At 35.3% G+C, this 15,528-nt stretch overlaps 1 protein-coding gene and 1 gene segment (V, D, J or C); both read left to right on the top strand.

Moving 5' to 3' along the window:
- The window catches only part of LOC142157993 (uncharacterized), a 459,198-nt gene that overhangs the window by 406,911 nt on the left and 36,759 nt on the right, over positions 1-15,528 (top strand). For 3 of the 7 annotated variants that reach the window (XM_075211541.1, XM_075211511.1, XM_075211503.1), the window contains exon 3: positions 2,011-2,074. In XM_075211541.1, coding sequence (XP_075067642.1) covers positions 2,011-2,074 — 64 coding nt within the window. The other 4 variants (XM_075211533.1, XM_075211522.1, XM_075211563.1 and 1 more) reach the window with 3 other exon arrangements.
- LOC142158006 (immunoglobulin heavy constant mu-like) lies at positions 2,894-13,724 on the top strand. The segment is given in 5 exon segments: positions 2,894-3,008; positions 10,726-11,034; positions 11,676-12,005; positions 12,207-12,533; positions 13,156-13,724. Coding segments are annotated over 5 exon segments (1,455 nt in total).

The raw sequence follows: 15,528 nt of genomic DNA, 5'->3' as shown, positions 1-15,528 counted from the left end.
TACACCCATACATACAACTCAGGTGAGTCTTATTGTGACACAAGTATAAAGTATAGCCAACTAGGCATAATATAGCAAGATTTAAAGTATATCCAGTCAAATATAATATAGTGAGGTATAAGCTATTAACCAGCAAAGTAATATAAAAGTATATATATTAGAAATAATAGCATTAGCAGTAGCAATAGCGGCAGTATTGTGATAGCAATAATAGTATTAAAAGTAATAGTATTAGTAATAAAGCAATATCACCAGTAATATATAAATAGTAGTAATAGCAACTGTGTAAATATATACTTATACTCCATGATATTCCTTGCATTCCTGAGAGAGAGTATATACTGGTGTCTAAGGGTCAAAGTTCAGAGGTAGAGCTTCATCCAAGAGGAAAAGGTAGGAGAGCAATGGAGTGCTGGTTCCACTCCTTTGCCCACATGTACACTATGATGTCATCTGCACATCGGCAGAGTGATGACATCATCAATATTATTTTAAAAAAAATGGACTTTCCATGTACAGTGGTTTTAGACTTGTTGGTCATAAATTCCTTCATTTGAATTTTGTCCTCATATGGTACTATGTCTGAGCCTTTGCCCCATTCCAAGGGGCATATTTACTAAACTGTGGGTTTGAGTAAGTGGAGATGTTGCCTATAGCAACCAATCAAATTCTAGCTGTCATTTTGTAGAATGTACTAAATAAATGAGAGCTAGAATCTCCAAATTTTCAAACTTTCAGTTTAGTAAATCTAGCCCTATGTCTCTATTTTCTCTTTGGAACACTTAAGTAGACAGTTCAGTGATTTGTGATAAGATTGCTTCCTCCTTTCCGGTGAAATACCACATATGATAAAAATGCACATGACAAAACAGAAGTAGCAATCCTAACTGTGTTCAGTCCAGCATACTGAAGTTACTTTGTCTGATAAATCAAATAAAATACAATCAAGATGAGAGAAGTGTTCTGTTTATGCTGTCTGATTGAGGTAATGCTATAAAGATGATTAAATACATACAAAGATAATATAATATCTTTATATAAAGATATAATATATTTGCATTTAAAGCATATGCAGCAGTGGTATAACCTGAGGTTAAATACAATAATTACCAAACTGAAATTAAGTCAAAAACTGTAATTAACCAATATTACACAAAGCTCCAGTAAGGTCTTGGTGTAATAGAATCCAGCTTGGATTTTAGACAGTGAATAATGGACAATGTGGTATTGTGTACAACAGATTCGACATCTGGGGACCAGGCACTATGGTCACAGTCACATCAGGTAATTTACTCAATTTCTAACGCATTCTATTATTTAAGAGTTTATTGATAGAGGTAATACAGACAATACATCTATTGGGGATAAAGTCTTGGAAAAGGTTGGACCATTATCTTTTCACAATTGACTCAGTCTTTATGAAATTAGCATGTAACTTAGTTAGGATTTCTCCACGGTAATATCTGACAGTCTGAAAGGTAGAGGGGAGGGAAATGAATATAGAGACTTGAGTTTTTGCTTAGGAAAAAATAGATCATTTTACAATGTGTACTATGCTTACTTCGATATCTGGGGACAAGGGACCACAGTCACCGTAACATCAGGTAATTATACTTATCTCTCCTCTTCTCCCTCCTTGTCTAACTGATTATTTTGCATTTTGCCAGTATTTTGTGTAAACCTTAATACAGATATTTACCAGTAGACGTTTTATCGGTGACGGGAAAATGTACCTAATAATTATTATATATTGTATAAAACGATTTTAAAAAATTATATAGATAGATTAATACGTTGAATTTGTTAAACTTGGGGTGCAGCAGTCTATTGTGCTGGGAATACAGGTTACCGTTGTTTCAGGTAACTGTATTTAAATAGTGCAAAACGTGATTGGAAACAGATTGTCAAAGTCTTTAAGAGACAACAGAATTGCGGACTGTGTAGTTATACAGTAATAGTCTGTGCATCATTACTAGTGAGATACTAATAGTATTTGACAGCCAGTTAGAGTATATGAGTCACTGTGACTACTTCGATATATGGGGACCAGGGACCACGGTCACCGTCACTTCAGGTAACAAATCTCACTTTTTTCTCTCTCATATCTTGTTTCAATCTGTTAACATGTATTTGACTCTTTTTCCAGAATTGAAATGTTAATTTTAATATTTGTGTCTTTGTTAACCGGTTAGTATTGATCTAAGGAAAATTAACAATCTGATTAGTGGATATTTCAGGTAATATAATCGACTTATTAACGTGAAAATCAAGGATGTTTTTCTGTGACTGATGACTGTAACATGGGGAACTTATTTTCAGTCTATCTGGAAATCTGTCCATGTTGAAAATATATATCGCTTTATTTGATACGATGAACTTTGAAAGTGATATTCAAAAATTGTCGAAGTCTCGTGTAGTTTTCTTAGGCGTCCTAAGGTAAAATATATGTATTGTACTGGTGGAAATTGAAAAGACTAAATTATTAGATCGTGATTCTTTAGATGTTAAATTTCTCTTGGGATCTCGTGTTGTTGAGGCATAAGACAACTGGTAGGGTACAATAGATTGTTGACAGTGGAATTTTGTATAGAGTTAGTACAGGATTTTTTTAACGTGCTACTACTATGCTATGGACATCTGGGGACAAGGGACAATGGTCACCGTCACTTCAGGTAACAAATCTGACTTTTTCTATCATATCTTGTTTCAATATGGTAACATTTATTTGACTCTTTTCCCCATTTGAAATGTCCATTTTAATATTGTTTCTTTGTTAACCGGTAGTATTGATCTAAGGAAAATTAACAATCTGATGAGTTAGAAGAATTAAACACTCTTATGACTGGGCGGACTAGATACAGTTATATGAAGTCTTAGTTCAGTATTAGAGAATTAGTTGTTTGGGTGAATGGGACACTTTTTTAATAATGAGTCCCCAGTGGGATTTCATACAGTGAGCTGGGCTTTGGATTACTGGGGACCTGGCACGATGGTCACAGTCACATCAGGTAACAATTTCATTTAATTCTATCTTATTTATATTGTACTTTTATGCGAGCAAATACATGCAATTCTGATATTTCCCGGAGTCATATTGATTAGTGGATATTTCAGGTAATATAATCGACTTATTAACGTTAAAATCAAGGATGTTTTCTTGTGACTGATGACTGTGACATGGGGAACTTATTTTCAGATATTTTGAGTCTTTCTGGAAATCTGTTTATATTGAAAATATATATAACTTTATTTGATACATTTGATATGATAACCTTTGAAAGTCTTATTCTCTAAGTATCATGTCAAATATTCTCGAAGTATCACGTACTTTTCCTTAGGCGACCAATGTAAAATATTTGTATCGCACTGGAGGTAATTAAAATATTCACTTATTAGATCTTAATTATTTAAATGTTACATTTCACTTGTGATCTCATATTCTGTGGCGTAAAACAACTGGTAGGGTATTTTGTATAGAATTTGTCTATGTTTGGACAAGGGACAATGGTCACGGAGACTTCGGGTAAGTAAATCCGTATCATAATGTAAAGAATGTGATTTAAACTTATTATATCATAAAAGACTATTAGAAGACATGTTTATATGATAACAAATTATTACTTTGATTCAATGTTGCAACTATTTTGATAATTGGGGACTAGGTAAAGTGACATTTTCTGTTCATTAATTTTATTCCTGGGTTATCTCTTTTAAGAACTATGACTTAATAAGTGGTGCACGGGACACTTGTAACTGTCACCAAATGTGTTCTCAAGTCTCATATTAAATGCACATAACGTGGATTATTTCAGATAGAATTGGTAAATAGTCTACGTTTTTAATGAAGATAAACTGGCAGCGTGTACGTCTTTGTATGTAATAATCTGTATTCTAAAAAGTAGATATTTGATTATAAAGGACCAAGTTATTTTTAATGTAACAGTTTTCTACTGTATTTTATATGTACAACGCTTATATGTTTAGCATGTTTTTAATAGAATAATTTCAAATTTATCGTACAGGTTGGATGTATTTTTAGGCTGCCTTAAATTACTATTTTTTATTACTGATAAATCCTGATTAATTAATGTATAATATACATTAACAAGTAAAATAATTAGAGACGACCAATTATTGTTAATTTAGAAAATATCAATACAAATAATAAAGCAGAATTATTTTAGTGTTCAGCACATATAGTATATTATTAACATTCTAAAATACATATAATTATTGTATTCAGAAATGCAGATTAAAATATTTTCTTAACTATATTGATAAAATTCATGTGATACTTAAATGGTCAAAATGAAGTTAGAATAGTATAATAATTTAGAAATCAAGAATAGTATATTCAGTATAGTACTTTAGTCTTTCACATAAAAAAATCGAGACAAAATTTAATATCGATGATAATTTGTGAATTATTATTAAATTATTATTGATATATATTTTTCTAATTGTGGATGTTCACCGTTATACTTATTCGTGGTTTCTGTTTCATAAAAAGAGAAGTGAAACCATCAGGTGCAGCAGGGCGGTAACTGAAACCACCAGATGTGCTCTGATCGGGATTTCAGTATCTAATATTAGATTTGAAAGTCACACTCGGGTGCCTCTCTGTGCACAAGTGTCAAAAGTAAAAAAAAAAAAAAATAGTGAGCACATAGTTTATTCTTAGCTTATTACATCAATCGACATACAAATTAATTTATAGTAACTATTTTGATTAGTTATCTGGGTTTATTTATTTATTAAAAAAAAATATTTAAATTGTAACAATTTACTCGACTGCAATAGAGAAAACTTAACCCAAAGTATCAGATTGATGTATACATTACAGAAAGTTTAATTTCAACCATTTATATATTCCATGAACATTTTTTAAATGACATTAATTTTAAATTCTGAAATGCATTTTTGCTTACACACACACACACACACACACACACACACACACACACACACACACATATATACATATATACATATATATATATATATATATATATAAATTATCATTGTTTTAAATGATGTACATATATCTATCTATATATATATATATATATATATATATATATATATATATATATATATATACATATGCATATTTTAGTGTTATATTAACTTAAATTGATATTAACAATATCAATTGCAGAATTACACACATACACGCGCACACACATATATTGATAGATGTAGCAAAGCTTATATAGAATAGCATAAAATCTAATAAATATAATGTGCAAATGTTTTATTTTGTAGTGTTGTATATTGGTTTCATATTTCAAAATATTATATTATTATAACTATATCATTAAAATATTATTATTAATTATTATAAGTATAATATGTGTAGCGCTATGACAGGCTCACCTCTGTACATATATATATATATATATATATATATATATATATATATATATATATATATGTGAATATCGATCCATAGCGCTATAAATAGGAAGCAACATTGCAGTATAGCTGGAATAAAAGGTTTATTCTCTCTCTAATATATATGTATGTATATATCTGTATATATATATATATATATATATATATATATATATATATATATATATATATACATATATATATATATATATATATATATATATATATGTATATATATATATATATATATATATATATATATACATATATATATATATATATATATATATATATATATATATATATATGTACATATCAAACTGTTGAATGAATGCACGATGTAGTACTTGTCCTTCCCTGATCATATTCAGAAGGGGGTTCATTGCTAACGCAGATTTTACATGGATCCTGGAACAGGTAGGGGATTATATAATTGTTTGCTTTGGTAATGATGTTAAATATGTAACAATGTTCGGATGTACATGACTACTTCACATTTCAATGAAACATATGCAATTTTTAATAATGTTTATTTCTCGTTTCTTTGCTGATCAATTATACATAATCCAGTTATTTGCTTATACATTAAATGTAAATTGTACTTTAATTCTTGTTTTATGCTTAAAACCTTCTCTTTTGTGCTTTTGTTAGACTAGTGAATGTTAAGGTTCTATATTTATTGCATCGGGAGCACATTGCTGTTTATGGGGATGAACGTGGCCCCGCTATAGTTCTGCATTGATTAGCTATGAGAGAAGCAATATGCTATAGCATGTGTATAGCGAGGGCTGCTCATCGTGTTTGGCCTGCCTATAGGTAGTAGGTACCAGGGCAGGAGCTCTAGGTTAAGCTACAGCCGCATCTAGCATTGGCTCTACATAGCTTAATGTATCACTGTAGTAACTGTATCACCGCTAGCTGCTGAAATTAACTTTTACTGATGCTATTCTGTTAGAGCTCAGTTGTATGAATATTGAAGAGAGCATCTAGTTAAGAACGGTTGTTGTACATACAAAGTTTAGGCAGTTCTTGAAGCATGGAGCGTTTCCTTACACGAAGTGGCAGTGAGCACAGTTTTACAGCCAAAAAAGGGAAAGGCACTATAGAGCTCAGCAGATAGCTGAGCTTGCACTGTTCAGCTCAGCAAAAAGCGGATCAGGTACCGTACAGCTTAGCAGACTGTGGGCCGGTACAATATGAACAGCTCAGCAGAAAGTAGAGCAGGTACTGTACAGCTCAACGGACAGCGGGGTCGATACTGTATGGCTCAGCTCAGCAAACAGGGTAGCTGGTACTGTATAGCTCAACAGAAAGCAGTGGGTACTGGATAGTTCAGCAGACAGCGTGGCTGGTACTGTACAGCTCAGCAGAAAGCAGTGGGTACTGGATAGTTCAGCAGACAGCGTGGCTGGTACTGTATAGCTCAGCAGAAAGCAGTGGGTACTGGATAGCTCAGCAGACGGCGTGGCTGGTACTGTATAGCTCAGCAGAAAGCAGTGGGTACTGGATAGCTCAGCAGAGATCTGTAGGTACTGGATAGCTCAGCAGAGATCTGTAGGTACTGGATAGCTCAGCAGAGATCTGTAGGTACTGGATAGCTCAGCAGAGATCTGTAGGTACTGGATAGCTCAGCAGACATTGGTAGGTACTGGATAGCTCAGCAGAGATCTGTAGGTACTGGATAGCTCAGCAGACATTGGTAGGTACTGGATAGCTCAGCAGAGATCTGTAGGTACTGTATAGCTCAGCAGAAAGCGGTAGGTTTTGGATAGCTCAGCAGAAAGCAGTGGGTACTGTATAGCTCAGCAGAAAGCGGTAGGTACTGGATAGCTCAGCAGAAAGCGGTAGGTTTTGGATAGCTCAGCAGAAAGCAGTGGGTACTGTATAGCTCAGTAGAAAGCGGTAGGTTTTGGATAGCTCAGCAGAAAGCAGTGGGTACTGGATAGCTCAGTAGAAATCGGTAGGTACTGTACAGCTCAGCAGAAAGCGGTAGGTATTGGATAGCTCAGCAGAAAGCAGTGGGTACTGGATAGCTCAGGAGAAATCGGTAGGTACTGGATAGCTCAGTAGAATTCGGTAGGTACTGGATAGCTCAGCAGAAAGCGGTAGGTACTGGATAGCTCAGCAGAAATCGGTAGGTACAGGATAACTCAGCAGAAAGCATTGGGTACTGGATAGGTCAGCAGAAAGCTGTAGGTACTGGATAGTTCAGCAGAAAGCAGTGGGTACTGGATAGCTCAGCAGACGGCGTGGCTGGTACTGTATAGCTCAGCAGAAAGCGATAGGTACTGGACAGCTCAGCAGAGATCTGTAGGTACTGGATAGCTCAGCAGAAAGCGGTAGGTACTGGATAGCTCAGCAGAAAGCAGTGGGTACTGTATAGCTCAGCAGAAAGCGGTAGGTTTTGGATAGCTCAACAGAAAGCAGTGGGTAATGGATAGCTCAGTAGAAATCGGTAGGTACTGGATAGCTCAGCAGAAATCGATAGGTACTGTACAGCTCAGCAGAAATCGATAGGTACTGTACAGCTCAGCAGAAAGCGGTAGGTACTGGACAGTTCAGCAGAAAGCAGTGGGTACTGGATAGATCAGCAGGAATCGTTAGGTACTGGATAGCTCAGTAGAAATCGGTAGGTACTGGATAGCTCAGCAGAAAGCAGTGGGCACTAGATAGCTCAGCAGAAATCGGTAGGTAATGGGTAGCTCAGCAGAAAGCTGTAGTTACTGGATAGCTCAGCAGAAAGCGGTAGGTACTGGATAGCTCAGCAGAATGCCGGGCAGTCGGGTACTGAGATTTGCTGGCTTATCTATGTAAACGTTATACAGACCTCTTCTTGACATTAATACCTACAGTAAAGTTTGTATATATAGACGTGTTACACATAGGGGTGAATGGGGCTTTATATAGCACCGCTAGGTCATGGACTGGTGTGGCTCATTTCACAATGTATTCAATGTACAGTGCAGACATAACAGGTACTGACACCTCTATGTTCGCTCTATTGCCTCTAAATTTTCACGAGTTTAGCATAATCTTATACATGTGATGTACTTGTTTTATTGTATGCAGCTTTCCTATGAGCAGGTGTAGCATAGAGAGTGCAGCGAAGCACTAGCAGTGGCTGTGTAATGTGATGGCACTTGTAGGGTAGCACTAGTTAAACTATGGGTGCAGAACAAAATATGTATTTCAGCTTAGGAATGTGACTTACCCTTCATGAAGGTACATTCATGAAAAATCTCTATATACAGCTGTGCTGGATGTGAATTACCTCTGCTCTATCTCCAGGTGAAATATGCATTAAGTCTATATTGTAGTTGTAACCGGTATATAGCTCAGTTAGCTAAACTGTAATGGGCCTGATTTATTATGGAAAGGAAAGCAAATAAACCAGTAACTTTGCACCTTGGCAAAACCATGTTGCATTGGAGGGGGAGGCACATTTAAAATGTAATGCCAGAGGTATATTCTAGATCAACTTTAAATTTCAGTCTACAAATAAAGCTATCAAGTATTTGTGTGCTACATGAAAAAACAGTCATCTTATGTGCAAAATAATAAACTAATTTGCACCCCTAGCATTATAACAAGGTTTTGCAGAGGTGAAAACTTACTCATTTCTTGCCTTACTTTCCTTAATGAATCAGGCCCAATGTATTTTAATTTGTTAGTGCAGACAGGAGGGTACTGGTAAATTTGTAGGGCAGGCTTGCTATGAGATATTCAACTGAGCGGGGTCTTCTGCTATGGATGCTATGAAACAGTCAGCATTGCTGGTGTACAGTATATAATAGCACTGTTGGTGGTTTGATGAGGTAAAGCTGTCACCATACAGTGGTGAGTGTTCTTTTGGCATCTTTGCTTCATCAGTCTGTAGCTCATTATGCATTACTTAAAGTCAGGTGTCAGCCGAGGCTATGTTCACATTTATTTAGCAGTTTAACATTACAAGAACACCTAAACAGTATAGGTTGCAACTATGTAAAGCTTAGCAGAATTAGATTTAAGGTACTTGTATAGAATATAAGTCTGCAAAATTGTATACGTATTGAATGACTTATACCAAACTCAACTGATCCATGAGTGACTTTTTCATGCTAGTTCTATGTCATACTCTCCAGAGACTAAAGCAGCGTATCCTATTTTTTCCTGCATCTGCATTGTGGGGTACTTCTAGATGGAATTTTCTGTCTCCAGATGACAACAAGGGGTTGTGTTGGTTGTCATCGGGCAACAGGAAACAGTCTACCCGTGCATTTCACCTACCTACCAAAAAACAGTTCTTTGACAGTTTGATCTTAATATCTGTGGCCTATCTGGCATCAGATTTGGTGATTGGGCGGTTGTGATAAATGACTGGATTAAACAATGTGTGGCCACCTTTAGAGGCTATATCTACTTAAGAAGTACACTGAAGACCTGCATTGAGAATCTACTTTTAGTGTAATTTGAACAATGGATATTTCCTCACAAGATCAGTTCCAGATTGCTCAGCTAGATGAAACAAAGAAAATGATCTATTATACTAAAATATCGATCAGCAGATGGAGCATGTGCACACCACTGACATCATTGTATAGCGACCAGCTATGGATTATACAGTGATATAAATGACATGGACATGCTGAGAAGTGAAGTTCAGCAGTAGCTATAGAGCAGCAGGTTATTTGAAAGCATATTATGTGCAATGCATGGAAGTCACTATATGCTGGAATCTGATGTGTGTGCACTGTGTGAGTGACAACATACACAGATAATGCAGAACTACTGTGTATATGTAATGGGAAGCAACTACTCTAAGTGTATAGCAAGTAAGCCAGTGACTGGAGAGATGGACAACATGACAGCTAATCGTATTGTTTGTCCGTGTATTTCAAATGCTTTCAATTATATATTTTGAAGTGCTGGTATACAGTGAACAACAATGATTTTCATTTTAAAAAAATGTCACTGCTGCAGAGAAAAAGTAACTTCTGTATTAACATTATCAAGATTGATTGTTTGTTTTATATATTTACATTGGTGGACCCAACCTTCCATCTGGTGCAGTGTTTAAGGCCCCAAAAATAACATCTCTAGGATAACATTTATTTTTTAATTGTATGGACAATGGTTCCCTACTACTAATTGAATGCTATTCCTTATTTGAACCCAAACATTTACATTTTTGTTCCACCTTTCACACTATCTGCAACCTTAAATCCTCATTTAAAACTAATCCCAACTTGAACCCAAGCTCACGTTTTTCCAAACTTTCCTCTTCCAGCTTTCACCAAACTCTAACTCCTATCCACAGTACTCATTCCTTCCACCTTCTGCTTGTATTCTCAGCTGAACAGTCGGCCCCGTCTCTCTTTCCACTCATTTCTTGCGGCACGTCTCAGGATTCCACCGTCACCATAGGTTGTTTGGCCAAAGATTTCCTTCCAGACTCTATTAGCATCAACTGGACAGATAAGTCTAATGGCAGTTACACCAACGGATATAAGACGTTTAACTCTGTGATGCAAACTACTGGCACCTACGCTACAAGCTCCCAAATAAAAGTGACATCTAACAGCTGGGATAAGCTAGAGCCTTTTTACTGCGTGGCCAAATCTACAATAAACACCAAGAGTATTAAACTTGTGAAAAGAGAAGGTAAGAATCTCATATTTCTATCAAATTGTAATATCAAAATATAGACTTTGTTGCTGGTAATCAAAGATCTCCTGACAGAACACCACTTATAGGTTTCTCTTTACATTTGTATACACTATAGATTGGCGTCTACTGCGTAAAGCGCTACGGAATATGTTGGCGCTATATAAATAAATGATGATGATGATGATTTAATGCTTTTACATAGAGATAAAATTATGTACATAGTAGATTTTCTACTCTTTCTGCCACATTAGGTGAATCACTTCATCCCAGTCTTATGTTTAAAGATCTCTCCATCAGAAATCCCATTTTCATACATTACTGACGCTACAAGTAAAAAAGAAACGGGGTTGCTATGCCATGAACTTTCAGTCATGCCAATGCGACATAAAGGACACAATGAGTGCAGTTAATATTTGACAAGTTAGTATAACACCATTTTGGCAACCTCGCAATTATGGATAGCCAATGATGTAGTCTTGTTTTGCTTTATACCTATCTAGTGGCTATGACTGATTTTAATTTTGCCCAATTTAGAGGAGCTTTTACAATAAATTGTAATAGGTCAATGTATTCAGTGTGATCTTATCTTGTTTAAATTACATTGTATATATAACAAAAATATGTCTTGTTTCAAGCCACAGTTGAGACAAGGAAGCCAATAGTGACCATGAACCCTCCCCTTAAAGATGACTTGGAACTGAATGGTCATGGCATCATTGTGTGTATCGCCAGCGGATTTTATCCTCAAGCTATCAAAATGTCTTGGCGGGAGAACCATAAAGAGACCACCTTTCATACCAAGACGGAAGAAGTATCCCCCGACGGTAGTGGAAATTTTACAATAAGGTCATTTATAACAGTATCTAAAAAAGTTTGGAATGAGGATGCAGTAATATCATGTATTGTGGAACATCCTGCCTCTGGTTTTACTGAAATGAGAAATTTGAGCAAATCCCAAGTATGCGGTAAGTTCTACTAAATTCCATTAAAAAAATTCAAAATATTGAATGCTACATGCAGAAATATTATTCAGATTTTGTATTTAAATATTTCAAAATGATTTGAATATATTGTACTTATTTGTACTTTCTTCAGACAGCTGTTGCAAATTATATTATTTTTGTTAATGCGCAATCTTATAATTCTCTTTATATTTTTTTTTCCAGAGTCAATCAGTCTACCTGACGAACTCCAAGTGATTGCTATTCCTCCATCTTTTGAGTCAATATTTCTAACAAAAACAGCTCAACTCACTTGTTTAGTTTCAAACATGGGAAGTGTCGATGGATTAGACATCTCCTGGTATGTACAGGGAACTGAGGAAAAACTTAGCACCACCCTTGATAATCCAACGTACCAAGATAATGGCACATTTTCTGCTAAGGCGGTCGCATCGGTGTGTGTTGATGACTGGCTGAAAAAGACATTTGTGTGCAAAGTGAAGCACCCAGAACTTGCTACTCTTAAGCAGGTCATTCTCTTTAAAGAAAAGTGTAAGTTTTTTCCTTTTAAAGTTCCTCTTTCCTAACAATGTGTTAATTTACATTAATCCATGACTATCTACACACATATATACATTTTTTCCCTCTTTAAGTTTTAAATCTGGCATTGCCCATGAATCACACACACTTCTACATTGTGTTGGGTGAATACATCATTCAGCATATGCCAGTGTTCGTATCGGTGTAACACATCTGCATTTTTCAAAAGCTGCTTCAGTCCAACAGAGTACAGCTTTCTCAAATCTTATATGAGTTTAATCGCAGAAGTCACTCTGAAGTTGCTATTTTAATAGAGATAGCAGTCCTATGAAACCATCTTCCGTGAAATTCATCTAGGCAGCCATTAGTTATTGCTGCACTATGTCTCCCATAAGATCAGTAATTCCCAGAGAATCATGGAAAATGTAGTTCAGCAACAGCTGAAGGTTACAAACCCTTGACATAGTTATCTACAAAATGTTAATGCAAGTCACAACTGATGCATTTTATACCTGAAATTGGCACACAGAACATGACCATTAATGCGTTTTCAGTAAACCATTCAGCTTGATCTGTAGTTATGCCCAGATAATAATTTCTAGTAATTCTCTAATGGTGTATTGTTTGCTTCTAGATCAAGAACTCAGAACTCCTACACTTTCACTTTACGGCCCACAGCCAGATGAATTAAATAAAAAAGAAACTATCACCTTGACTTGCTTGGTGACAGGGTTCTACCCAATGGATATAATGGTCAGGTGGTACAATGGAGATAATGGGGAAGAAAAACATGTTGTAAATACTGCACCTGTAGTGGACATCAATGGTTCTAAAGGGACAACCTACTTTATGGTCAGCAAGTTGACTCTACAAAGTGCTGAAGATTGGAATGGAGGAGGCGTTTATACCATTATGGTTGGCCACGAATCACTACCACTACAGGCCACTCAAAGGAGCATTGACAAAACTTCTGGTAAACCAACTTCCGTGAATGTGTCCCTCATTATGTCTGATTCCTGCTAACAATCTTTAAAAAAAGACCTCATAACACTGCCTCATGTTCTTCCCTACGTGATGTGTGGAATGAGAAGGAGGAGGAAGGAGAAGTGCCATCTTGGTGTTTGTTGGTCTGCTTTTGTACATTAACTTCAATGAATTCTGTCTGCATTTTGAAAAGTAGAAATAAAAATTCAATTTCTAAAATGTTTGTCTTTATGTATGGAATGTGTGCAGCTGTGTATCTTGTGTTGTTCAAGGCATAGTTAACAATTAATGGCATTTGCGTAATTGCTTCCATGGCCTACCCAGGTTTCTATGTCCCATTCTTGTACAGTACAATCTTTAAACTGGTGTACCTGAACACTCTCCATTCTCATCATTTTGTGTATCTCTGAACTGAGGTCTCATTTAACAGTGGATAACACATCTATGAATGCAATAACAGCACTTCAATAATAGGTACTAGTAAGCCATACATAATAATCCCACTAACAATAGATTTTAAACAGATCTGGGCTTATCAATACAAAAACTGGCTCCATTTAGAACATTAAAATATATAGTTGTAGGACATCAACTATATCCTTTTTAATAGTAATGCACAAGTTGTTATACTAACATCATTAAATCAGATCGACACAACGTTAATCTGGTCAAATAGAAAAAAAGGACTAGACTCCAAATAAATAAAAATATATTTGTATTCCTTATTGTGCTTTCACCCTTCCTTGCCACACTTGACTATAGATTATACTAAAAAAACATGTAAACACTTTGCAGACAAAAGGAAGCACTATTCAATGAAAATCCTGCAGACAATTGCATGTAATATAAATAATTGAGAAATCTTGATTTGCATTAGTAGTAAGTTGATATAATTCCTTGAAAAAGAATACAAGGTCTGAATAACTATTTAATAACTATGATTTATATGATCATACTAATTTCTCTGCACATGACCAGACCAATCATAGGTTATTTAGCATTTAAACTGTGTTATGCATCAGGCAAAAAGTCATTATATTAACTTTTTATTAGGTAACTCTCATGGATTATATCTAGAAATGCCTTTCAAGAAAAGGCCAGTAATTAGAACGTTAAACTAGGAGCATGCAAATGATGAGGTGAGCAAGGCACAGAAATTTCAATGAAAGCCTTTACAATATTTACAATTATCGTTAAAACTGCACACAATTAAAAACAAGAATTGGCCACATATGTCAGCAAATATAAGCTACCAACTTGTAAACAAGATGGCCACCCTCTTGTTTACCCTGTATACTTGTTTAATAGGTCCATTTAGAATCATTTTATTCCCCCAATTGGTGTCTGTTTTGGAGAAGGGGTTTAAGCTATCCAATAAATATTATAAATGTTAATGCAAACACATAAATATATGCCACCTAGGAGGGTTATTCTGCAGCTGAAGTGAAGAGAACATAGAATGGTGTTTGGACATTTACAGTTGGGTGAAACACGGAATTAAAATAAAAACAAAAATTTTCACCCATTTTCATATGACTATAACTCTCTACAGTTTATTACACACTGAAATAGTAATAGACACAGTAGGTGCTTGTAACAAACTCCTATAACATGTAGTGGGAAAAACAATAATATAGGGAATTTAAACATGCATACATAGGTCTGTCCTGAGATTAAAATATCAATAAATAATTGGGGCTGACTAGATCGACATATTGGTCTTTAGTTGCCATTACTTGTCTTTTGTCTCTGTGGCTGTGCAATAAGAAGGTAGCTACAGAGAACACATGGTCATATGCCTTATGTCTTATAACTTATGTGAACACTTATTATTTAAAAATCTGTGATTGATTTCTCAAGACAAACAAGCTAATAACTACATGCACAATACATGAGCCAAAAGTCAGGGCAGTATTTAGAATTTGTTCCGTCCAAGACAATCATAAACAAAGCTGACTAGATTCATAATTATTCATCAACCTGCTTATTCATGACTGCCCTTTATCTGTATTTACACTTTCCA

The sequence above is a fragment of the Mixophyes fleayi genome, chromosome 1 (assembly GCF_038048845.1).
Source record: "Mixophyes fleayi isolate aMixFle1 chromosome 1, aMixFle1.hap1, whole genome shotgun sequence".
NCBI lineage: Eukaryota > Metazoa > Chordata > Amphibia > Anura > Limnodynastidae > Mixophyes > Mixophyes fleayi.
This window is presented reverse-complemented; position numbering and strand designations above follow the sequence as displayed.